Raw genomic sequence first — 24,649 nt, 5'->3', positions numbered from 1 at the left:
TCCCTCCCTCCCGCCTCCCCTGCGGCGGGGCTGCTGCGCTCGGTACCTGTCAGGGGCGGGAGCGCCGGCTCCGGCACCCCCGGCACAAAGCCAACGCAATTAAGTGCCGCGGTGCCGGCTCGGGAGGAGGCTCCTTCCCCCTCTGTTATTTTAAGGTGCGCTTTTAAACCGCGCCCGTTCTGCAGGTTTGGGGTTTTTTTATCCCCTCGCCCCGTTTCTGGCGCTCCGAGAGCCAGGTTAGCCATTCCGGGCCGAACGCAGGGATCGCACCTTGGCAGCCCTCGCTGCCAGCGGGGACCGGGCTCCTGTTGGACTGCGGGACTTGCTCTCCCTCTGAATTGATTGTCCTCTGCGCCACAGTCGCTGGGGAATGTAACTTGGAAGCACCGTGCCAGTGCCTCCAGAGTGTCAGAAACCAAGCGTGTGCCCCTGCATCTCCCCTCACATCCTGCCTTTGAGTCTCTTGGTACCCTGCTTCAGGCTTTTAAAGCGCAGGGCATCTTCTCACACGTTATTTGGGGCTTTACACCCTCACCCTTCCTGTATCTTTAAACTTTGCTGTGGAACTTAAAGGTACAAATGCAAATAACTACATTTTCACTGCTATTCGCTAAACAGTGGGGACCACTGGTGAGAAAGGATTAATCAGAGCACTTTTAGCAAAGATTGAGACAGATAAACACTGTTTATTAAAAAGTATCTTTCTGAATGTGCCAAACCTCGCGTTTTTCCTCTTATTATTTCAAATTTTTAAAAACACCAGAGGCATAAATTGATACTGTTTTTTTGGATTTGAGTTTCACCCAAAAATGATTTTCAGAAAACCTGTTATCACCTGAGGTCAATCTTAGATGGCCAGTAATTAATTTCCAGCACAAAAATTGAAGTATTTTTCCACTCACTAAGTCTTCCTTGTTTTTACATAATGCAATGTAAAACTAAGAACAAACAGACTGTAAAAAAATCAAAAGTCACATATTATCTGGTTGGTTTCTTTTTATGTCCCAAAAAAAGAGAAGATGGAAGAACAAGCAGCAGTATTTCCCTCCTTACACCCTATTTTAATTTTTTTTTTTTTTTTAAGATTAGTTGGATCATTAATATACCTTTCACATAAACCTGCTATGCGTTTCAGTCAGAGTAAAATACGGGTGCAGTTTATGGCTTCCAGTGAGTGGTGCTTGCCATAAATAAGCATGGACAGGTAAGAGGAACCAGCACCGGGCACTGCACTGTCAAGGGGAGCACTGAGGCCTTTTGAAGTGCTCTGAGCAGGAAGCAGTGCAGCCTTTTTAATTAGAGCACATACAGCTGGAGGATATTCAGGAGGAGTCTCCTAAGAATTTATTTTGGGAAGGGAGGGACATATCCTTCAGGTGTTCTCATTAATGCAGGCTTAAACACAGAGCATAAAACCCAGCATTTTGAGAAGAAAAAAAAAATCTTTCCCCCCAAGTACCAGGGCTGAAATTAAAATCAACTGATGTTTTGCCATTTTACTCAAGGAGACCATAATTTCTTTCAAAAAAATTAGTCTGGACTGCTTGATCCCATTCCCATCAATAATAAGGCTGTACGTAGCAAACCGCTGTTGCTTTCAGTGTGTTTACATATAAATATATAGGAACATCAAAAAAAAGAATTAATTTCAAGCTTCATCCTGCTTTTATTCTGCATGCAAGGCCACCCCCTGATTTCACAAATTATTTCCGTTCTCAGAGGTCAAAATCAGCTCTCATGTACGATCAGACTGGAATTATTTCCATGGTATCCAAGCTTTGTGTTTTTATGAGAATCAACTTTGGGTCTCTGGACAGAGAATATAATTTGCTTTCCTTGCTGAGCAGTGATGAAGCAAATAAAAAAATCAATATAAATTATAAACCACCAGATTCTGAATAGATGTGAAGTTTTGTTACGCAGGAGAAGCAACAAAAGTATCTCTGAAAGAGAGAACTGCAAACAGTTCTTCTAAGCATCGTAACTGAAAGTGATCGTTGTTTGCTTTTACCCTCTATCTGGTAGGCCATAATTAGCTAATAATTTTCCAGATTTCTGTAATTGATTATGCCGTTTAAGTCTGCACAGCTATTTGCTAAGAAAAACTCCTTGTCAGCACTTCTGCCTTTGTAATAAGAGATCTTGAAACACCTATTTTTTAGATCATTATTACTTTTAGATGTCAGATATGTGATGTCAAAGTATTTGTGAAGACAGTAGAAAATGACAGGTCTATTACTGTGTTTAACTGCTAGCTATTGATAAAAATCTCTGTGTAAGAACTAGATGTGATTGTTATTAAGGAGTCCTGGTTTTGTTTAATTTGTGGAATAAGCCGCATTAATATTTAGGTATCATTTTGAAAATCAATTAAGAAAACACCTGGGTTTAGTTACAATATGCTACCTTCAGATTTTTGAATCTCAGCAGTTTCCACTAGTGTGCTGTCAGTATTTATTGGAAACATTTTTCCTGAGAGCTAGATGCTTTCTGACCAAATAACTTAGATCACTGGACTGTACCTAGGACTTAATCAGTGTAGTAATTATTTTCAAAAAGCTCATTGCAAAGTTGCAAGGCTATTGGTGTACTTTATGTTTATTTCTGCATATCAGAAATTATTTTTGCAATAGCAAGGAAGTACATGACATTTTATTTTATATCTGATAAATGCATATTAAAAAAAAAGTTGAAAAGAAAAAAAAGTCCTCACCCACTCCATCATTCTCTTGCAAACTGAATTTTATTTTTATGGATCAGTGTAGTGAGGTTTGCAAAAAGCTTCAGGATAGCAAATGCTAATTTCTTACTAATGTACCTGTAACATTTATTTTTTGATCAAGATTGGAGATCTCTTGGTGCTTGATGAGTCTTACTTATGTATGAGCTGATACGAAACTGACTTACAAAGTCGTTTATTTCTTCTGTGTTATCCTCTCAGATGTCATCAGATGTTCAGGTATTTCTCAGGTTTTTTGCATGTTGTATCTTAGCTTTTGAAGTGTGAAGATGGTATCTATATCTAGAAACAGATGTAACAGATGTATTTGCAAGCAGGTTTTGACACTACATAGGCAATAAAAATAATAATAAAAAGCTGTATTCTTATCATGCAGGTTTTTCTGACTGTATGTTTCTTAATCTGTTATCTGTTAAAATTTCATTTCAAAATTGTTTAAAATCTGACAAGCACCAACTTCAGAGAATTTATAAGGTATTTCAAATGTGATTCTAAAAACATAATGCTACCATTATAAATAAACTCTTACCTTGAAATCTAAAATAGGCATGTGTAATTTAAACTATCACTACTAAGAACAGACTAATCTATTTTAAGATACTATGGTTTGACTATATTTCTCTTCATATCACTGGAGAAAAGGTTTATTCTTTGGATTTTTAAAGACTGTTTCAGTATTGCTTTTTATTTTGTTAGATAGCTTTGTGGATTAGTAACAGGATTTTTCAAAACCATTAGGTTTTGACAAAAAGCATGGGTTGTGTCTTGTGTCTGCGGCATTCGTGCTTATTTTTATGTGGAGCACTGAAAGAATGCTGTATTAACAACAACAAAAAGTAAACCCTCAAAAACAAAAACCTAAACCAATCCCAGCTCTAGAGTTATGTATTACAGTCTCCTGAAAGATTTTGTGAAAATTCAATGCCTTAAATATGCACTGTGTATTTGTACATGAAACATATATCTGTGATCTGCAGTTTTCTGAGAAATGTAGCTGGTTAGTGGCTTAGTCCTCTAAAAATGTGGCATTTAGCTGTTTGAAAAAACCCATTCCCAAATGTTATGAAATTAACTTTGCCTGGATTTTTTTTTACCTCAGAAATCCATGATCACAGCACTAAAACTTGCTTTTTTTCTACTGTGATTGTTATCATGGATCAATGACTCCATGTCAGCTTTCGGCCATTGACTCTTCTTAGGTAACAGACCCGGGACAAGGAATTAGTGCATGCCAGCTTTTTTGGGTAATACTGCCTTGGACAGGACCTAGGCCTTGCACAATGGGGAGATGAGTCCAGTAGTTATTTGCATTTGAATGACTTCCTGAAGGGAGGGAGGGTGGTATCTGCTTTCTGATTGGTATCCAGCATTATTTCTACATCATTCTTCATCCTGCAAACAAAATCCTCCTGCATTTCTCTTGTGGGGCTCAGGACACTACTGTAAAGCCCTTTGCTGAGCTGATGCTTTAGCTGTGGCAGAATCCTTGTGCTTGAGGTGCCAGGTGGTTTGGCACCTGGTGTCAGGGTTGGTGAGGGGGAGCAGGGAGCCTCCAGGGGGAGAGTCAAGGGAAGCAGCCAGGATTCCCGGTCCTTGTCCAGCTGCTGGCGTGGCAGTGCACGTGCTGCGGCTGTAACGAGAGTGTCAGCAAGTCTGCAGAGGTTTGGCTTCCTGCTGTCACTCAGCTGGTGTGACACAATGAAGGCATTAGGGCTGAGGAGGAGACTGGCATAGGAGCTGTACAGTGTTAATTTTAAAATTATTTTTCTCCAGGATCTTTAGATCTGTCTCAGTTCTGTCTCGGTTTTGTTAATCCTGCCAGTTTGTCAGTGTTCAGACCAAGGTTTAGTGTGACCTTCAAGCTGCTTTCTTCCTGCTCCTGCTGCACTGTACTGCCAATGAGGACATAAGGAGTACCTGTCACTCCTCCCAGGGTAGCCAGGACTCTAGTTCTTGTCCAGCTACCTCTTTTTAACCTGCGGTGCTTCTCTCCATTCTATGCCCATTTATAGATCCTGGGACACTCCCTTGTCATCTCACAATGTTACCAAAACCTTTTCCCACCAGATGGATGCGGTAGAGGAGTTGTTTTTGCATCTGTCCTCTCCCATTTGCCTTGACCTAAAAGGCACTGAAACTCAAAAGCTTTGTTTGGAAAACTGTTTGGAGCTACAGGCTCCTTGCTCGGGCAGGTTCTCTCCTATTAAAAGCAGCTGGGTGGAGCATTAGCAGGCTTGCAGGTTACTGTCATTTGTCATATGAGGTGACCTAAATCAACTGAGTGATCCACCTATCTGGGACAAACACCCACGCAGTTCCTTCCTCCTGCAGCATCTTTTGATGCCCTCATTCCAGCGTAGATGACAAATACTTCTCTTGAGATCATGTTCAGTGCTTTATTCATCCCACATATTAACCAGAACCTTTGTGTTCTGGTGATCCACTTGGATCACAGTTAACTTGGTTGACTTGGGGCAGGGAGGGGGTTTAGGAATTAGACAGCATCCAGGTGTATTTAAAGCAGAAGTAATGTCCTGGGGATGTAAAAGAGAATTGTGGGAATATGTTGTAGGAGTTCCAAAATGTCAGCTCAGCTGTTCTCACTTCTGCCATGTCCTCACTCTAAAGTGATTAGCTCAGGACTTTTATGATAGAATGCCTAAGTTTCAACCTCTGCATTTAGCCACAGAGGAGAGTCTGGATTCAAAGATGTGTCAGCATGAATAGAGAGATGTGTCTGCTGACTGTCAGGTTATCTGGGCTTGAGTCAGAAGCCAGGCCAGGACTGAAGCCAAATCCTGCTCTCAGTTGGTTCTTGGTCATGTAAGTGACTTTTGAGAAAAAAGTTTTTGGTTTTGCATGTTTCCAAGGCTAAGGGGGAAAACATGGTTTCACTCACTGCCCTTTACTGTTCATTCCAAGCAGTCTCTTACTCTTGTCTCTTTTTAGCACGTCATCAAAGAAACAATTAACCCTTTGGCTTTTTTTTTTCTCACCTCAATGAGAGTTGTTTGCTTCTTCCAGCAATACCAAGGGACTTCGACTCATCCAGGACATTCAAAACTGACCCCTGGGTTTGTAGGCAGTGTGATTTTTATTGTCCTTCCTGTTCCTGTTGTTCCAACAGGTCCCCACAGCCAGTGTCACCATAGAAGGAGCGTCTGCCCTCAACCGTGTCCGCTGGGCCCAGGCTGGGAAGGAGGTGGCAGTCGGTGATTCAGAAGGCCGCATATGGGTCTATGATGTTGGAGAGGTATCTTCTGTTGGGATTCTTTTATGGTTTGTTTGTTTTGTTGGGTTTTTTTGTGTTTTGTTTATAAGCTCAACTCCTGGAGACTGCCACATCCAAGTTTAAGAAAGAAATCTGTCTTATTCTTTCAGTGGAGTCCTCATTGAATTTCGGTTGCCAACAGTGCATTAATCATAATGCTACCTTGCAAAAGAGTTAACTTGTTGAAATCTCATGAGAGAAATCTCTTTTGAAACCTACCAGTGCTTTTCAAGCTGTTTTTGTATAATGATCCTGTATAATGATCCTGTGTATAATGATCATTTGGAAAAAGTTAAAAGAACATAAAGAAAAAATTGAGGTGCAAAAAGAGGCAGTGCTGTTCTAAAATTTGTCTTAAAGGGTTCACCTTTTATACTCCAGTATCTCTTATTTTATGATTGGCTTATTGCTGTAAGTTTTTTGTCAGCATGACATGCATAGAATGCATCTGTTCTTTTGATACTGCTTCATATGTCTGAATATGTGCAAAGGTACTAACAGGAGGAAATAAGAGGTTTCATTCTGAAGGATAGTAGGGGCATGTGTGATAGACTATAGCAGGATGCATATTCTGTTTTTAAAACTGCTCTCAATTCACCCTGCTACATCTTATAACAAGGATCTAAACTGCAGTGCATTTGGCAGTGATAAATCTAACTCTTTGTTGATGAATGCAGTGTAAAAGTGTTCCATCGGCATTACAATCCCTTGGAACAGGTAAGGGTGAATCTCTGAGCAATAAGCTTTTATGTAGGGAATTTGTTTTTCATCATTATCTGTGATAGGATACCGAGATACACATCTCTACACAGTAGGGAAACATTATAGAATGCATACAGAATTATCTGTAACTCTCATAAAGTGATTTTATGGCCCATAGCAAAATTGCTTGTGCATGACTCATATTTTTGGATTTCATTCGCTAGTGCAGGAGTTGCCCTTCCTCACAAATGTTTGCTGAAACTTCTTGCCATGTTGTTAGCATAGTCTCTAAATTGTCTAAGGTTACTGTGCTCAGATTTCCACTGTGACACTGGCTGGTCAGCTGTTTTTATTTATTTTTCATTTTGCATGATTGTTCTGTCTTTTAAGTGATACGACAGGCTGTGGAAATGTCTTTGATGACAGCATAGTCTGATCTTGTCTGAGAGTCTAGACAGGCTGTAGAAATGTCTCTTTTTGCATATCATACACCAAATCATTCATAGGACTATTTACTCCTGCAAGTTCACCCAGAAGAAAATAGTGTTCTATGCAGAAGAAGCAATATGGAAGTTTTTGACCTTTCCTGTGTATAATAAGACGTCATCTTGCAAAATGAGTCATAGTGATACACTCAAATAAAAGACAGGCTTCTATTACTTGAAAAAGAAAACAGAGTCATTCAACAGTATTGATTTGTGTGAGTCCAGTTGAGTGTTACATAAAGAGTTCTGCTTCAGGGATGTTGCATGCCCTGCCCTTGCAGAGCCTCAGTGTCTCCAGCTCAGCTCCGCCTGTGCTTAAGTAAACCCCTGGATGTCTGTCCACACGGCTGCTGAGAGACCATTGCCAGTCCTGCTCTGCTGTAATGAATGAAGGAGCTCATTAATTTGTTGCCTGGTTCAGTCAGGCAGTATCAGTCTCTGCAGTAATTCCTGCATGAAATTTAGGAGAGGTCATCTGGGCTGCAGCACTGCTGGGGCTGCTGTGTTGTTTGTGCCTTTTTCTGGTTTAAAAGAGAAGGGTGCTCATATATTCTCTAGCCCAACTGTTCTCACTATAAAGCCTCCAGTGAAATACAGAAATACTTTGCAGATCAAGAGCCTGGAACCAAGGGCATGGACAGTGAGTAGCAGCCTCTTGGGTCATTAAGCCTGTGGGCCAGTCTGTGAAGAGCTCTTTGATGAGAGATTCCATCATTAGCTGTCCTCAGGCACGATGCATGGCGGCTTCACAGTGCACGTACACTCTTGGAAGTGTCTGGTACGGAAACATGGCAGCCTTTAAGGATTTTGCTTTACTTCACTGTGCAGACACTGGGCAGTTTTTGGCTCAGCTGGGGTTCTCCTTTGACTGTCCTTTTTGTAGGGGTTTGGTTCTGGGGTCTGATGGAGCTGGTCTGACAGTTTAAAAAGAAAAGTTCTTCTCCTGCCAGCCATCTTAGCTGCATCCCTTGCTGCCCAGTTTTTGTGCAGGTAGAAGGGCTTGTCACCACTCATATTGTGCAGAGAAAGACAGGTCAGTAGAGAAGTATAGATTTATTTATTTATTTGTTTTGTTTTCTTTGGGCTGTTTTTCTCTATTAAATGGCTCATGTGGGAGTAGATGAGTGAGCACGTAGCTGGGGTCAAGGAGCTGGGAGCTGGACTATACAGCACCCAGCAGAAGCTAACTTTTCTATTTGACCCAGAATATTGCAAATCCTGACACTAAGCTGTGAAAGTTGACCTTTCAGCAGCAGCACTCTCCTCATCTCCTACAACATCAGCTTCTGAAAAGGCCTTATCACTAGAAGAACTCATCTCTGCCTGGCTGATAACTCAGTAGCATCCACTTGTTTGAAGGTGCATCTCCCTGATTTGGGAAGATGGGTGTGATTACATGCATTAGAAAGTCAGGAGGCCACTTTACAAAGACCCTAAATACACTCACCAAAATCATTAATGCTCCACTTATACTGCACCCTTTTAAAAACCTTTGTTTACTTGTGGCTGTTCCAAATGTCACATTAGATCAGCTGTAAACTCGTAAAGCACTGGTTCCAGCAGAAAAAAAAATACTATATTTGTATTTTAATACAGCATTGTATCTTTCAATTTCACCTTACTAGAGAAACAGTTTTTCTTACCTGTTTCTTAGACAGCATTGACGCTGTGAATTTTAATCAGAGCAGAAAACATCAGGCTATCAACCATTAAGGAAAAAATTAAGTGGTAAGAATTTTTGCTTTGATAGATTCATCACAGTTTTAAGGAACTATCCTAGAGAGCAGTAAAGTTTACTGCTGCTATTAACCCATATGGTATAAAAAGAAAACATATGACCTAAGTGAAAAACATAAGACGTAAGGCCTAACCTTGCATCCTTTGTGAAGGTAAGGACTGTGGGATCAGGGCTGTTTTCACTTGTGCAAGAATTTAGGATTTGACCCATGTTGATATGTTAGCCAGTCATGGTCTTTATGACAAGAAATGTCAGACACGTGAATAACATGGCAGGGTCCATGACCAGGGAGTTAAAAATCATGGTGACACTTTCAGTTAGGCTATATAGTGTTATCTCCTTTGACTATGTACTTTTAGTTGTTTGATTTTGGCATCACATCTGAAAATAACTGAACACATTTATTTTCACAGTGAGGGGTCTATTTTCTCCTCTATGCGTGTGCTTTATGCCCATTAGCATTAATGGGAGTTACACACACACAATTCCAGCAGAGAGGAGACTTAAACAGTCCATATAGATGTGCTCTTGTGGATCAGTAAGCAACAGTTTTAAAGAATGAATTATGAAATGAAATAAAAACCCAAACATGCAAAAATCTGATTGTTTCAGTGTGATGGGATCTTAAACTAGTACATATAACCAGTCATTGTATATGCGCTTCAGTCTCTGTAAGATCTAAATATTCAAACTTCTGCTGGCATAGTAGTTGTGATATTATCATTGTGATAGCTTGTATGATATATTTTAGCTCCTGTGGCCTTAGGCCTTCTTTACTGGGCAGCAAGTTTTCTGTATGATAGAAGCTGATTTTAAGAGAGCATGGACCACTGCCTATAGATTTATTCACATGTTCAGGTGATTGATAGTTAGACCTAACTGCATGTCTGTTTTGCAGATCTGTTTTCTAGAAAGCTTGCTCCCATTGTGCACGCTTCAGTGATGTTACACAGTGCCTGCTGTCATAAATATTCTCTAACAACCATGTTTGTTGCTTACCGTGCTTATTGCAAATGCTCTTTGCACCTTTGCTTGTAAAAGAAGCAGCTTCTCATCCACCTTCTATTATTTCTTTTTTTTCCCCCATCTATCTCTTCCAGGTCATATTCTGCTTGCACTGTGAGTACATAGATAGAAACTGTGAGTCAATGACTTATTATTTCATTCTAATAAAATATAAAACAAGTTTGCAACATAGGATCACAGAATTTGAAACTCTAATCACCAGGAGCATAATGCAGTGCATTATTTTGCTAAAGTGGTTACAGGACAAGCTATTGCCTCTGTTTGGCAGTCTTTCAGACAGTTAGTTCTAGTCATGCTTTTAAAAGGCAACTAGTGTTGACAGGTGGACTGGAGAGAAGTAAGAAAATGTCTTTCTCAAAACCATCCAGGAAGACAGGCTTGGCCAACGGAGCAGTTACCTGGGATTCTTTGTACAGTTGTTACCTCTGTCCCTGTTTCCTTGCAGTGAAATCAGAATCCTATGGATGTTTATGTGACTTTGTCAGGTTTCAGAGTTAATACTGCCTTAAGGCTTTTAGGGCTGCTGTGTTAGGTTGTTTGTGTACTTCCCCATTTGCTCCATCATAGGTGTTAATCCCATATCTCGTTTTCAAATACATGAGCAGCGAGGGAGGAGCTGGTAACTGCCCTGAAGTACGTGGAAGTGGTACAGTAAGGATATCCTGCTGGTGCCTATAAAATAATTTCCTTTGATTCCAGCAGTCTTTAACAGCTGCTCTGAGATTCTTAGGGTTCTAGACAAAAACAAAAGTATATTTGTGACCAGCTCTCACATTTTGGTATGACTATTGAGTCACTTTTTTTTCTGGCTAGAGTGGGGGAGCATTTGTACTTTGTACTTCTGTCTGATGATCCCTGTGTTTCACTGTAGATTTCATATGGAAAACACATATCCAGCATCTCTTTCATGCAGTTAAAAACTGCTGTAGCCCAGAGAGAGAAGTATGAAGCTAGATTTTGTGTCATGTAGTTATTCTGGTAGATTTTCCAGTAGGTTTTCTTTTGCCATCATAAAGCTTCTATAGAGCATATATTGAGTTGGGAAATGCTTTTGCCACAAAAGCAGAGTTGAGACTCGCCATAAAACATTTTATTTTGAAATCTGTGTTGAGTTACACTTATTCTTGGAACACAGATAAATGGCTCACGCAAATATCATGAAGGCAAATTTGAGCAATAATAAGGGGTTGTGCTTACAACCAAGTTTTAGTCAAAAACATTCAAAGATTAAGTAAGACACAGTAGTTAAACAACATGCAGAATCCAGGCATAAAGGATAATCAAATTTCACCGTTGATATTTCTGCTAGGGAGGTTGGAACCCTGGCCTCAGAGAATTTTAAAAACATGTTTTAACAAAGCAGAATCTCTTAAGAATTGTTGGAAAATGTAAAGAACTATGGTTTTGATTTGCTTCCTCTTTCCCCCCAGTTTTGTAAGTTGAAAGATTTTGAAACTGGAAGCATTTAGAGATGACAAAAAATACCAGGAACTTGTTGGTTCCTGGAACAGCTTTTTACTTGAATAATGTCTGAAATATTGAGCAGAACAAGCTCCTCGTCCCTCATAATTTCAATTTTGACTGATATAGTCTGTATTCACAAAGGGATTTTTGAAGTATGTTAAATAAGAACTCCCTAATGAAAAAAACGCACTAGTTTGAAATCAGTCAATTTAATTACTATGTTTTATGAAGGCCATTACCCATTGCTGATTACTAGGGTGATAAAATCTTTAAGCTTTGGTAGCCTCCATAGGGGGTGAGCTGATCTAAGTAGAGCAAAGTCCAGTCATTATCACCCTAAATACTTGTGTTTCTCATTACAATATTCATTACTTTAGGTTACTGTGAATGCTTTGAGGTCTTTATGTAAGTACTGGTTTATTCCTCTGTAGAAAAACAATGTTATGTTGATAAGTTAAAACCAAGTGTTCATATACTTCTACAGTTTAAAATGAGTCTTAGCTACATCCATACATGGAAATGCATAAGTTTATGCCTCTGAGTAGAAATTTCCCTATACACACCTATTGATGGCTGTTTGCTTGTCACTGAGCTTGTATTAGTCTGATAAGGAATGGAAAGGGATATGAGTTACCTTGTTATTTCAGTCTGTTTGGGTACTTAAAGAAGCTGGAATGGAGGTTTATGTTCCTAATAACAGTCTTTATTAGGGAAGTACTTTTCAAGAGGGAAAACTGAGCCGTGATCTAATTAATCTGAGTTACCTAAGGCTGGTTGCTGAGGATTGGAGATCTTTATCTCCAGTGCCAGCCTGGGCCCTTGTGCTTCCCTTTCTCTGCCACCTCTTGCGTATCATGTGGCATCACTGGCTCTCTGCCCTTCTCAGTCTCCCTTGTCGTGGGTTTCAGACTTACAAAGCAGCTTCAGAAAACTGCTGTTGTTTCCAGTCAGAAAAGATCAAAAGACCAAAACTTTGCAAATGCACTTTGCACTTTTGGTTATAGGCTCTCATCCTACCTTCTATTATTTATTTTTCCCTTTTTTTTTTTCCTTTTATCTTTTCCAGGTCATATTCTAGTTGCACTGTGAGCGCAAAATCCCTTACTCTTATGTTTAAAAAAGTATTTTATTTAATAAAAAAAAACTCCTGAAATGTGTCAGGGAGGGATGTGGATGTGGGTTATGGGGAGAGGAGAGTAACCTGTAGAAAGGGAGAGAAGAACTTGGTGTGACTAAGCCAGGGAAGCATGAGCCTGGTGGCAATATAGATGTTCCATGTTCTTGCAGAGTGCTTGGGGCCAGAGGAGGAGACCTAGTGGAGCCGAGGACATGCTGCCACCAGCGCATGTGGCTGCAAGCTGGCCATGTATTCATTTGAGTCAAAAATTAAAAGAATATTTTTGACTGTCAGAAGGCTGAAGTCCCAGAGCAGGTGGAGATGGTGGGACAAACATCCTCCCAAAGTGGAGCCTGTCCCCAGGATTTTGTGATGTGCTTGTGTGTGATGCAGACGTGGGTCACACCTGGTGTACAGGGTCACTCTCCTGCCCATGCCCGTGTGTTTGCTTGCTCCTGTCAACAATGCTTTCTTCTGTTTCTCTCTCTAGATAAATGGACATGAAACTCTACTTCCATATTACTGTCTGAATGTTACTTTTAAAGGAGGAAGTGTCAGATTTTTAATGAAAGTACCTTTTTTTCTCATTTGTTGTTTAGACAGTGAAATTAATGGGTATTAGTGAAAACAGACAGGGTGGGGGTTTTAAATGGCCATCTTAAAAATTCAGTTGATTCTTTATTCTTAGCTTCCACTTGCTTACTATGAAATATTTCAGCAGTTCTCCAGAGACAGCTTAGTAGCTCCCCAGAGAATTGCATGGCGTAAGAAGACATGAGTTTCCAATATGATACACTTATCTTTTAGGTAACTGGCCCAGAGGCCCCGTGTATTCTAGGCATAGACTTCCTCCAGAATGGCTATTACAAAGACCCAAAGAAACTCAAGTGGACTTTTGACATTGCTGCTGTAAAAGCAAGAGACATTAAGCAATTGAACACCTCACCTAAACTGTCAAAAAACCCATCTACAGTAAAACTCCTGAAGGTGAAAAAGCAACTCGTGCCAATTGCGACCTCGACAGTGCACCGCCGGCAGTATCGGACGAATCGAGATGCCGTAATCCCCATCCACAGAATAATTCGTAAGCTGGAGAGCCAAGAAGTGGTCAACAAAACCCACTCACCCTTCAACAACCCCATCTAACCTGTACGCAAATCTGACGGAGAATGGAGATTAACTGTAAACTATCGTACCTTAAATAAAGTGACTCCACCGCTAAGCGCCGCTGTACCGGATATGCTAGAACTCCAGTACGAGCTGGAGTCCAAGGCAGCGAAGTGGTACGCCACTATTAATATTACTAATGCGTTTTTCTCCATTCCTCTGACAACAGAATGCAAGCCTCAGTTTGCTTTCACCTAAAAGAGCGTACAGTACACCTGGAACCGACTGCCCCAAGAGTAAAAACACAGTCCCACTATCTACCATAGACTGATCCAAACTGCACTAAAAAAAAGTAAAGCTCCAAAACACCTGCAGTACATCAATGACATCATTGTGTAGAAAAACACAGCGGCAGAAGTGTTTGAAAAAGGTAAGAAGATCATCCAAATACTGCTAAAATCTGGCTTCGCCATCAAAAAAAGCAAAGTCAAGGAACCTGCCCGAAAAATCCAGTTCCTGGGAGTAAAATGGCAAAACAAACGGCACCAGATTCCCACTGAAGTCATTAACAAGATCACCGCTATGTCCCCACCAACCAGCAAAAAGAAAACACAAGCTTTCCTGGGTGCCATAAGTTTTTGAAGGATACACATTCCCGAGTATAGCCAGATTGTGAGCCCTCTTTACCTGGTTACCCGCAAAAAAAACAATTTCCACTAAAACCCTGAACAGCAACAAACCTTCACCCAAATCAAGCAGGAGATCGCTCATGCTGTAACCCTTGACCCAATCAAAACGGGACCAAAAGTCAAAAATGTCCTCTACTCTGCAGCCAGAAACAATAGTTTGTCCTGGAGCCTTTAGCAAAAAGTGCCTAGTGAGACTCGAAGTCGACCATTAAGATTCTAGAGCCGAAGTTTCAAAGAGTCCGAAACCAACTACACCCCAACAAAAAAAAAAATCTTAGCTGCCTATAAAAAAGTTCAAGCCGCCTCGGAGGTGATTGGCACAGAAACACAACTCCTCCTGACACCCCGACTACCAGTGCTGGGATGGATGTTCAAAAAAAAAGTTCCTACTACCCACCACGCCACCGACGCCACATAAAACAAATGGATTACCCTCATCACCCAGCGCGCCCGTATTAGAAACCTGAATCGCCCTGAAATTTTAAAGATAATTACGAACTAACCAGAAGGTGAAAACTTTAGTCTCACTAACAATAAGAAGCAAGTACAAGCGACAAGAGCTGAAGAAGCTCCACCCTATAACCAACTACCAGCAGAGGAAACACGCTACGCTCTTTTCACTGACAGTTCTTGTCGCATCGTAAAGATAAACCAGAAGTAGAAAGCAGCCGTATAGAACCCCACACGACAGGTTGCACAAGCTACCAAAGAAGAAGGTAAATCGAGCCAACTTGCTGAACTCAAAGCCGTTCAGCTGGCCCTAGACATTGCTGAAAGGGAGAAGTAGCCAAAGCTCTACCTTTATACTGATTCATAAATAGTAGCCAATGCTCTATGGGGCTGGCTGGGAAAGTGGAGAAAAGCCAACTAGCAACGTAAAAAAAAACCAATCTGAGCTGCTAATATATAGAAAGACATTACCTCTCGAGTAAAAAAACTAACGGTAAAAGTCCGTCATGTAGATGCCCATGTCCCCAAAAGTCGAGCTAATAAGAAACACCGAAACAACAAACAAGTAGATCAGACAACAAAAATAGAAGTGTCAAAAATAGACTTAAATTAGCACCATAAGGGGGAGTTGTTCCTGGCTCGATGGGCTCACAATACCTCAAGTCATCAAGGCAGAGATGCCACCTACAAGTAGGCACAAGACCGAGGGGTGGATCTAACCATAGACAGTGTTTCTCAAGTTATCCACAACTGTGAAACATGTGCTGCCATCAAACAAGCCAAGCAGGTGAAGCCCCTGTAGTATGGGGGGCGGTGGTCCAAGTACAAGTATGGGGAGGCCTGACAAATTAACTACATCACACTACCCCAAACACGCCAAAACAAACGCTACGTGCTGACCATAGTAGAAACCACCACTAAATGGCTAGAGACCTACCCTGTACCTCATGCCACTGCCCAGAACACCATCTTAAACCTAAAAAAGCAAGTCCTATGGAAACATGACACACCTGAAAAGATTGAATCTAACAACAGCACCCATTTCAAAAACGACCTTATCAACACCTAGGCCAGAGAACATGGTATCGAATGGATATATCATATCCCCTATCATGCTCCAGCTGCTAGCAAAGTTAAACGGTACAACAGACTCCTTAAAACTACCCTAAAAGCACTTAGTGAAGAAACATTTAAAAACTAGAAAAATAACCTAGCAAAAACAACCTAGATAGTCAACACCCGAAAGTCCATCAATCGAACTGGCCCTGCCCAGTCTGAACCCTTGCACACAATAGATAGAAATAAAGTCCCTGTAGTACATATAAAGAGTATGTTAAAGAAAGTTGTCTAAATTAATCCCACCTCAAGCAGAAACAAACCCATCCGTGGGATTGTTTTTGCTCAAAGACCTAGTTACACTTAGTGAGTAATGCAGAAAAATAAAGAAACCCGTTGTGTACCACAAGAAAACCTAGTCTTAAGTGAAAACTAAGTATAAGATTTCATTGTGACACAAATGGAAATAAAATAAGGAGTAGATAATGTCCTGGCTTGTAAAATAAGCATGTATTCTATTTTGCCATCTGTTGGGAGTTAGGCAGTTTTATCTTATCTCTTTCAAAAACAATGACACTGCCCGAAAAACAATGTCCTGCTAATGGACTATATAATGTCCTGGCTTGTAAAATAAGCATGTATTCTTTTTTGCCATCTGTTGGGGGTTAGGCAGTTTCAGAAACCCAGTGAACCAACCAAAAAAACTCTGGCCCTAGTCCTTTTTATTCATTTGCACACCACTTTTAAAGCTGACTTATGTTTCCTTTTCCTTTGCAAAGGCCCAGATCCTCCCCCTGCAGAGAGGATCAGAGAGAACAAGCCACATGTGACAGGAGTTAATCATGTAGCTTAATACGCTATTGGAAGGCACTCAGATAACGAAGTGATGAGAGCAGCAGAGGAGAATCTGTAAGAGATCATTCCCTTTCTGCACAGTGCAGCCTGCAGGAGGGGGAGAAGGGAGAGCTCTATGTGACTGTTCCTGCTGGTATTTTCCTGCTGAGCTGGGAAGCACTGAGAAGAGCAAGAGAAAAAGAGCAAAGGGAAGCCCAGATCGGACATACCCATCCTATCTACGTGGACACTACTCAGGCTACACTACCACTTCCTCAGTTACTGCTTCTCCTGAAAACCTGTCAGGAGGCTTAGTGGAAAAGAGAATCTGGGTCCAGGCTTTCTGTGGTAGCTGTAGCTGAGACAGGGGTCCCAGCTTTAGCTGGTCTGCCCCCATCCTAACCCGGTACTGTGGAACATGGTGGGGGAGCAGAGCTTAGTCAGTGCATGTTAGCTGTGTCACAGAGTATGTCTTTTAAATATCTACTTAGTCTATTGGGTGACATTTTCTCTGAATTTTTTTACCCCCTTTCTGATGTAAAAAGAAATGTTACTGAAAAAGGTCCGTAGAAAAATGTCCATGAGTATGGAAGAGGAGAATTGCCAAGTATGAAATTTAGTTTAAACTCAGTTTTTGTGCAGCAATTTGCAAATTTCATAGAAATTCATGACTTCCCATTGTGGTGTTAAAACACTTCTGAGGCAAGAGCTGTTTTGTATAATTAATTTTTTTCAGGGGGCTTCTGTGGTTTCAACCTGTCACATCCAGTAGCAGTTTTCATTTTGAGAATCCTTAACTATGTTTTCAGACTTTATGGATTGCAGAATGGTCTGCATTGTGATCATGAAAAAATACTTAATTTGTGACTTGGAAAGTAACAGTTAAAATATCAACTGAGGATAACTCTGGGCCTTAATACATCCTATTTTGCAGCTAAAATTCTATATTCTGTGTTTAATTTAAATGTGAAATCTATACTGCAGTGCCTAAAGTGATGGAAGAATCTGTGTCTGAAGTGGAAAAAAAACCCTGAAACAACAAAATAAAACCCACTGCTATGTCATGATGGATGAGCTCTTGCAGATAATGGGATGTGTACAAAATCTCAGAGAAGGCAGCTGCTGACTAAAATCTTTGAGCAGTTTATAAGCTGCCGTGGTGAGAGTCCATTTGCCAGCTGAGAGCAGGAAAGCTGTGGCAGAAGCCCTTTAAAGTTCCTGTTCTGACAGGTTTCCTGGCATGAATCGTGGCATGGACATGGCCAGCTTGGTCTGGAGGGGAAGCAAGCTGAGCTGAATATGATTTATTTCTTCCCTGAAGCAACAGTCCTTCATGCAGCTGAACTTCCAGGGAGGCACCTTTGCCAGTGCAGCCACCCCACAAGCCAAAGCTCTGGTGTTCCAAGGGAGAACAATGGGCCCACTCTTCCAATCAATGTAGTTGTCAGTAAAAAAACAACAAAAAAAAAAAAGTAGGTATTGGAAAGAACAGGTCCTTACCTTCTAGTTTATTCATTTAGTATTTTTAGGCTTTCTTGTGCCATAATGACAACTGATAACATAATTTGGTAGAGGAGGAATCCTGGTGTCTTAGTTCCAAATGTTAAATGTCCTGAAATGCATGTAAAAAATTCCAGGATTTTCATTGACTTTGGGAAATGACAATTGGAGCAGGGCTGAGATCCCCATGGGAGCTGAACAGCAGACAACATGCCTCACTGTTTTTCTCAATCCACCTGTAAATTGGTGGCATTACAGAAGAAACAGAATGGCAGGAACTGCAAGAACTTTGTTGCTTAGGGCACCTCCTCTGTTGAAGCAAAGTTGTGAGCTTTCCTCAAGCATGGCAGATGGTCTTCCTGCTCTTTCTGCTGATTATCTCCCAGATCTTACAGGCCAATACTTTCTGCCACTGAAAGTATTCCTTGAGGGAAATGCGTAAGAGAGGCTCGTCCCAATATGATTGGTGAAAGCAGTGGGCTGGAGAACAAGCTATACACTTGTAGTCAGCCATAGTATTTTAAAAATAAGACGTGATTTAAGGAAATAAAAGTTTTTGAAATCTCAATTTGAAGTCAACTCTTTGAAGATGACTGATGATTACTGAATGTTTTATCCTCTGTAGTGGATATCAAGTGCAGCATTTTGATACATTGGGTGAGGAAGGCATAATCTGTTTGATAGCTTGGACATCATTCCTTCTGGTTAATTTAGGAGAGCCCAAGCCAGCTCTGGTTTTAGAGGAGGAACTGTAGCATTGTCTACAAATTAAAAATACTTCCCACTTCCTTGTTTTCTTTTCTGTATCCCCTATCAATTTGTAATCCTCCAGGCTGAAGTTTTCCATAATTGGCGTTTGCTTCTAGCACCATTTTTGTTTCTTATTTATTTTTTTTTTTTTAAGATTAAAGACAATGCCATAACACAAAATTAATAACATGCTCAAATTGAGGGAGTTAGTCTTAACTCTGACATTTCCTATCTTTGAAGTGTTACAGTCTGCAGTCTTAATGTTCTGTTAACATGCATTTATGTGTCACGTATGTGTAATTTACAGGCTATGTTTTATTTTGTTCTTCTGTTAGACTGGCATCAAGATGACTGATGCAGACAAAGAGTACTAAGTTTAGAAAAGAATTAATGAGCATTCAAATGTTCAGTTCCTATGTAGGCCCTTTGTACAGCATATCTTTGCACATCACATATAAATTATTAAAATAACACTATTGTTAGCTTGGTATTCAAAATATAATTTAGCATCAACTGTGTAACAATTCAGAAGTTGCTGTTCTTCTTAGAAGAAAAAAGTCAGAGTTTGCTGAAAATTTATTCAGTTTTTGTTTAAGTTGGGGGATTTTGATATAAGCTAATATTTTGTCTTTTTTTTTTTTTACTTAGGCAGCACTAGTTAAATCAGAGCCTGCTGGCGAATTGCAAAGAAATAAATCACAACAGACATTAATCTAGATGAGGGCTAAGTAATTAACTTCATAGAAGGGTGGTGTATATTGTGTCTGTGACACTAGACTGACTGCTGTGCATAGAATAAATGCAGTATTTAGGTTGCCTATGGTATTCCACCCCTTCAATTAAGTAAACAAATATATATAGAGCTACTCTTGAGTGTATCCTTTGTGGTCTAAACACTGTATCTTATTAAAATCATCTGCATGCAGTATGTGGGGTTTGAGTTCCTGCCAGTGGTTTCATCCATTGTTAACAGTGATGCTCGGCTCTCCCAAGAGTTAAATACAGTGGTACTTCAGTTATGTGGAGAGGGTGCTCTTGGTTACTTTGGTGGCCATTTCACTGCATATTACCTCCCACTTTGTTTCCATCCATGTGTGTGGCATAGGGTGTTGCCTGAAAAAATATAGGCTTTTTGCAGGAAATAAAATATCTATATAGGTTGAGAAAAATATCAAAGGCAGCCTGTAATTGATTCTGGGGGGCAAGACCAGGGCCAGAATAGGTGTGTTCCTGCCTGCTCTTTGTGTATATAAAGATATTTAATATTTACATTTCCATATCTGTTTTCACCTCAACAATAGTGTCAAAACATCTGTTGAACTCCGTAAGATAGGATCAGTTCTGAAAGTGCAACTATAATTGTTCGTTATTGTTTGTATTGTGATTCTCATTCTGCAAGTGCTTTCACTCAGAAAATGAGACCAAGTGATTGTTCTACTTTTTAGAAATCATCAAGTTCGAGTAGTTAATCATCATGAACTATAATTGTTCGTTATTGTTTGTATTGTGATTCTCATTCTGCAAGTGCTGTCTTTCACCCAGAAAATGAGACCAAGTGATTGTTCCACTTTTTAGAAATCATCAAGTTCAAGTAGTTAATCATCATGAAACACATTTTTACCTACAATGTCATAACTGCATTCAGATGTTAATCCATTGCTTAAAGTATTTACAGCAGATTTCTTTTCAGCACTTATACAGACAATATACATTGACAAAAATTTTGCTCACAGAAAATACAGCTAAAAGTACATTTGCCTGAAGCTATGTTTATTTGATGATGCTGTTAAATTGAACTGAAGGAATATTAAAATGGTGATAAGCCACTTACACAAATAACTTAGTGTGAAGTCTGAGATTTTAGTCACTAGTTTACTAGACTTGCTACAAACTCAGATTAATCTGAGTATTTTGTAAGTTTTAATTAGCTATCTCTTCAAAGAGTGTTTAACTTGCCCTTCTAAAAAATTGTAATAGCAACAGGCTATTTTAGAACATCAGTTTTTATATAGTTTTTATTTTCCTTGCTAGATATGAGATTAAGTAAATTAAGTAAACAGAATTGTCTAAAATGAGATCACCCTTTGCCTCCAAACAGCAACAAACCCAAATGTAACTAACAAAAGATGCGTGTTAATCGGAACGTGTCTGACCTTTTGGAGCACAGTGATTAGCTGTAAGAAAGCCATCCATTTAGATCAGAACAAGCTTGTTCTTAGCACAAAAATAAGAAAGCATTGTGCTTCCACCAAATGTTTTGAATGGGCCACAGATTTTTGAACTGGGAACCGCTATCACCCTTGGAGTGTATCTTGGACCACCATGCCGGCTCGTCTGCAGGCTTGTAATTGAAAACAGCGTGCGGCGCTGGGCGGCGCGGGCCGGCTGCAACCACAGGCTCTGCAGATCTCCCGAGCCCTGCTGTGGCTGCTCCTTGTCAGATTCTCCACTTACACCTGTGCCCATGGACGTGTGGGTCAGAAGCCTTTCAGGCCGTGCTGCCTGGAGAGCTTTGCCCCTTCACAGCAACCTCGCGGTCACTGACAATGCTGAGGAGGTTCTTCCCATGGCTGTTTTTGCTTTGAGGCTTCTGAGCCCTAGGTGAAGCCAAAAAAAGAGGGACTACTGAACTGGTGACTGGGATCACACAGTAATTCCACCAGCGATCAGTGCTGCAGGTTATGAGCTAGTGTCTCAGTGACAGGTAAATACACCCATGAGGTACAGTCATTAAATGAAATGGAACAGGTTCAGCACAGACAACTGTGCTCCCTTTGAGCTTATAGGACACTGGTTCCTCTGAAGTGGAGGTGGCTGCTGCTGCTGCTGCTGAAATTGCATTTTGATTCCTTCTCAGGAGAGTCCACTGCCCTCAAAGAAGAGCTGTGATGGATAAGAGCTTAGAGGGATGAAGGCAGGAAGAGTATGCCCACTCCCATCCCAAAGATTTAGAGGCTTCAGGGAAGGCAAGGAGTCAGAAATAAAGTGAAATATCCTCAATAAATAATTCATTGGCTGGGAAGTGTTTTTTTAGGGAAACTGAAGCTATACAGGGATTTGGACAAATTCAACTGAAACACTCTCAGCCATAAAAAAGATGGATAGGAGGGAAATATAGAAAAGTCTTGAAATATGTTGTAATATCTTGTTTCAACCATCTGGATAGATTCCTTTAGAAGGCACATTCAAAGATTTGGGAGTTTTGTCTCAAAATCTCTCCTTCTCTTCTTGTCTCCTCTGCTTCTCTCCTTTGCCTTTTACTTTTCTTTCCTTTTCCCTCACTTTAAAAAGCAGATATATTAGGTGTTAATTTATCTGAAAATGAAATCATTGTTGATTTGTATCTTCAGGCACTGGTTTTTTTGTTCCTTTCCTGCTTGCTGGGGGAGCCCAGCACTGATTGACTCCGAACACAGCCTCAAGAGTTGTCTGGTCAGAGCATCTCCTTTTCCTGAGTTCTGTCACAGTTTTCAGAGCAGTAATGTTCAGTGAAATTGCTAATTGCACAGTTTCTAGGAAAACACAGAAATACAGCTTGTGTTTGTCAAATCTGTGCTGTATGGATTGGAAGATCGGCACACAGAGGCTGTCTCTGGCTCCATGGGATGGTGGAGGAGGCTGGTTTTGGTGAAGTTCACATGCCTGGTGCTCCCTGGTGGGCCTCAGGGACAGGGCACTCACATGCCTACCAGATGCACATAAACCATCTTCTAGGTCAGTCCTAGTGGGGAGTGGGGCACGTTTTAGGGCAGGAAAGCTGACAGGTAAACAAAGTGCTTGGCTAGAGCGATCTCCCAAGAAACAGAAGCTTCAGAAGGTTCAAGAGCTCCGTGAGACACAGTTGTGTAGTGGATAAATCATGTAGAATGGTGACACATCAGCAAGGCAAGGACGGGTGCTTGTCAGGAAGATCCTGGCAGCCATTTTTCATAGATAATACTGGTTTTCCTCACTAGAATTACTGTCTGTTACAACCTAAATGTACCATGATGTTAAAGCTGAAGCAGTGTGAGTATATCAATTAATTAGGTGTGGGTAGCATTTGCCTTTCACTGTAAAGGGATCAGAGGAAAACAATAGCTTTTATGTTCTTGTTCTGCTCCATGCCTTAGCATCAGTTCATTCAAATAACCTGACCCAAATAAGTTATTATATTATTATGCTTTGGTGAACATTTCTACCCTGCACCAACATCATGATATGAAAGTTAACAGATGCTGCTTTGTAGTAACTGGAAGTGGACAGAAAAATTGTCACAAGAGTGAGGAACACCCAGATAGCTCTAAACCTCTGCCCTTCCTCCATGGAGTATCATCATTTCTTCTACCTCTGCCCTGCTATTTGCAGGAAAAACATGTGCAGAAAAGCTGAGAGGGAGATCCCACAGATAGACACAGGTCTCCAGCACTTGTGGGTGTCGATGCACCCAGATGAAGGAGCTTGAATGGAAAATGACTGGAAGGGGAGCATTAATCCAGAGAAGAATTTGAATTGGAGTTTGTGGACACTTTTATTTGTGGTCTTTTCCTGTATAACTATTGTGGTTTAGTACTGGGGCCTTTGCAGAAAGAAGGGGTTTGGAGGATAAAAGACAGCTTTTCCTTTGACTTTATTATTGCCAAGGTTTCCCTCTGCATCCCTGAGGAATTTATATTAGAGAGGTTTATTTTACTAACAGTCTGTTAGCAGGATTGGCCCCTTGTTGAAAGCATGATGCAGTGCATGAGATTCAATAAGGTAAAATAAGATGAAGTTGTAAGGCATTAGGTGACATGTGGGCACTGAATATCTTCTTCTCTGTGCTAAAGGTATTGACTTCCGTCATTAACTGCTTTATGAACAGTCACTAGAAATGGCCCAGACCTTGCTAACACTGTCAGCTAAAAATAATGGATGTAATGCATACATTCCTTGGGAGACACTTCAAGTTTGAGATACAAAGTTGTTTTAATAGCCTGGACTTTGATTTTATTTGTCTGTGGCCATGCTGGGGAGTATCAGCAATTAAATTATCTCAATGTCATAAATATATTTAGATTTTTTCTTTAGAATGACATCTTTTATTTTTCAGCCACTTGATATAATGTAATGCTGTTAAAGACTTTAGAAGACAAGAAGTAGTGATGCTTTATTAAATTCAGAAAGTCCTTTGCCTAGGGTATTGCTCCATTTCAAAGATTTTTCTACTTGAAATCAATGAGACTCATTTCATTCAAGAGTTTGACAAATGGTAGTGCTATGCACATCAGAAGAAATGAAATCTTTTAGGAGATATAGTAATGACAGGGAGATAGTTGCACAGCTGGTTTTGGTTCCATCTCTGATAGCAGGATCTCTGCACTGCCCCTTACTACTACACAGAAGCCAGTCTAGGTGTGTGGCTGTGGCCAAACCTGTGCTACAGGTACTTGTGAGCTGATGTACTGACCACTATTCTGGTGCTACAGTTCCTTCTGCTGAAGGATTTTAAAAGGACAGAGTGGTCTCTCAAACATAGGCCATCCCTGATCCACATGAGAGACAGCTGTCTGAAATGATTTGCTCTTGTAACTCTGGTCTCCATTCCTGGGAGAAGTAAAGGAGAAAAATGCCAGAAGTGGAAGAAAAAGAATGGAAAACGATGACTGCAACGATGTCTATATTAACTGGGCTGACATACAGGCTGCATTTCTCAGTCTGTGGCCTGACCTAATGCTAATTGTACTATATTTGGTGTTTCA

The 24,649-nt window shown here is 40.5% G+C and overlaps 1 protein-coding gene across 9 annotated transcripts in view; it reads left to right on the top strand.

Moving 5' to 3' along the window:
• The window catches only part of DYNC1I1 (dynein cytoplasmic 1 intermediate chain 1), a 186,185-nt gene that overhangs the window by 158,783 nt on the left and 2,753 nt on the right, over window positions 1–24,649 (top strand). For 4 of the 9 annotated variants that reach the window (XM_039704872.1, XM_039704894.1, XM_039704876.1 and 1 more), the window contains exon 16: window positions 5,868–5,993. In XM_039704872.1, coding sequence (XP_039560806.1) covers window positions 5,868–5,993 — 126 coding nt within the window. Of the gene's footprint in view, window positions 1–5,867; window positions 5,994–10,036; window positions 10,077–16,624; window positions 18,152–24,649 lie in introns of those variants that run through there. The other 5 variants (XM_039704853.1, XM_039704844.1, XM_039704903.1 and 2 more) reach the window with 3 other exon arrangements.

This window comes from Passer montanus, unplaced genomic scaffold, assembly GCF_014805655.1.
Source record: "Passer montanus isolate IOZ18808 unplaced genomic scaffold, ASM1480565v1 scaffold10, whole genome shotgun sequence".
Taxonomy (NCBI): domain Eukaryota; kingdom Metazoa; phylum Chordata; class Aves; order Passeriformes; family Passeridae; genus Passer; species Passer montanus.
This window is presented reverse-complemented; position numbering and strand designations above follow the sequence as displayed.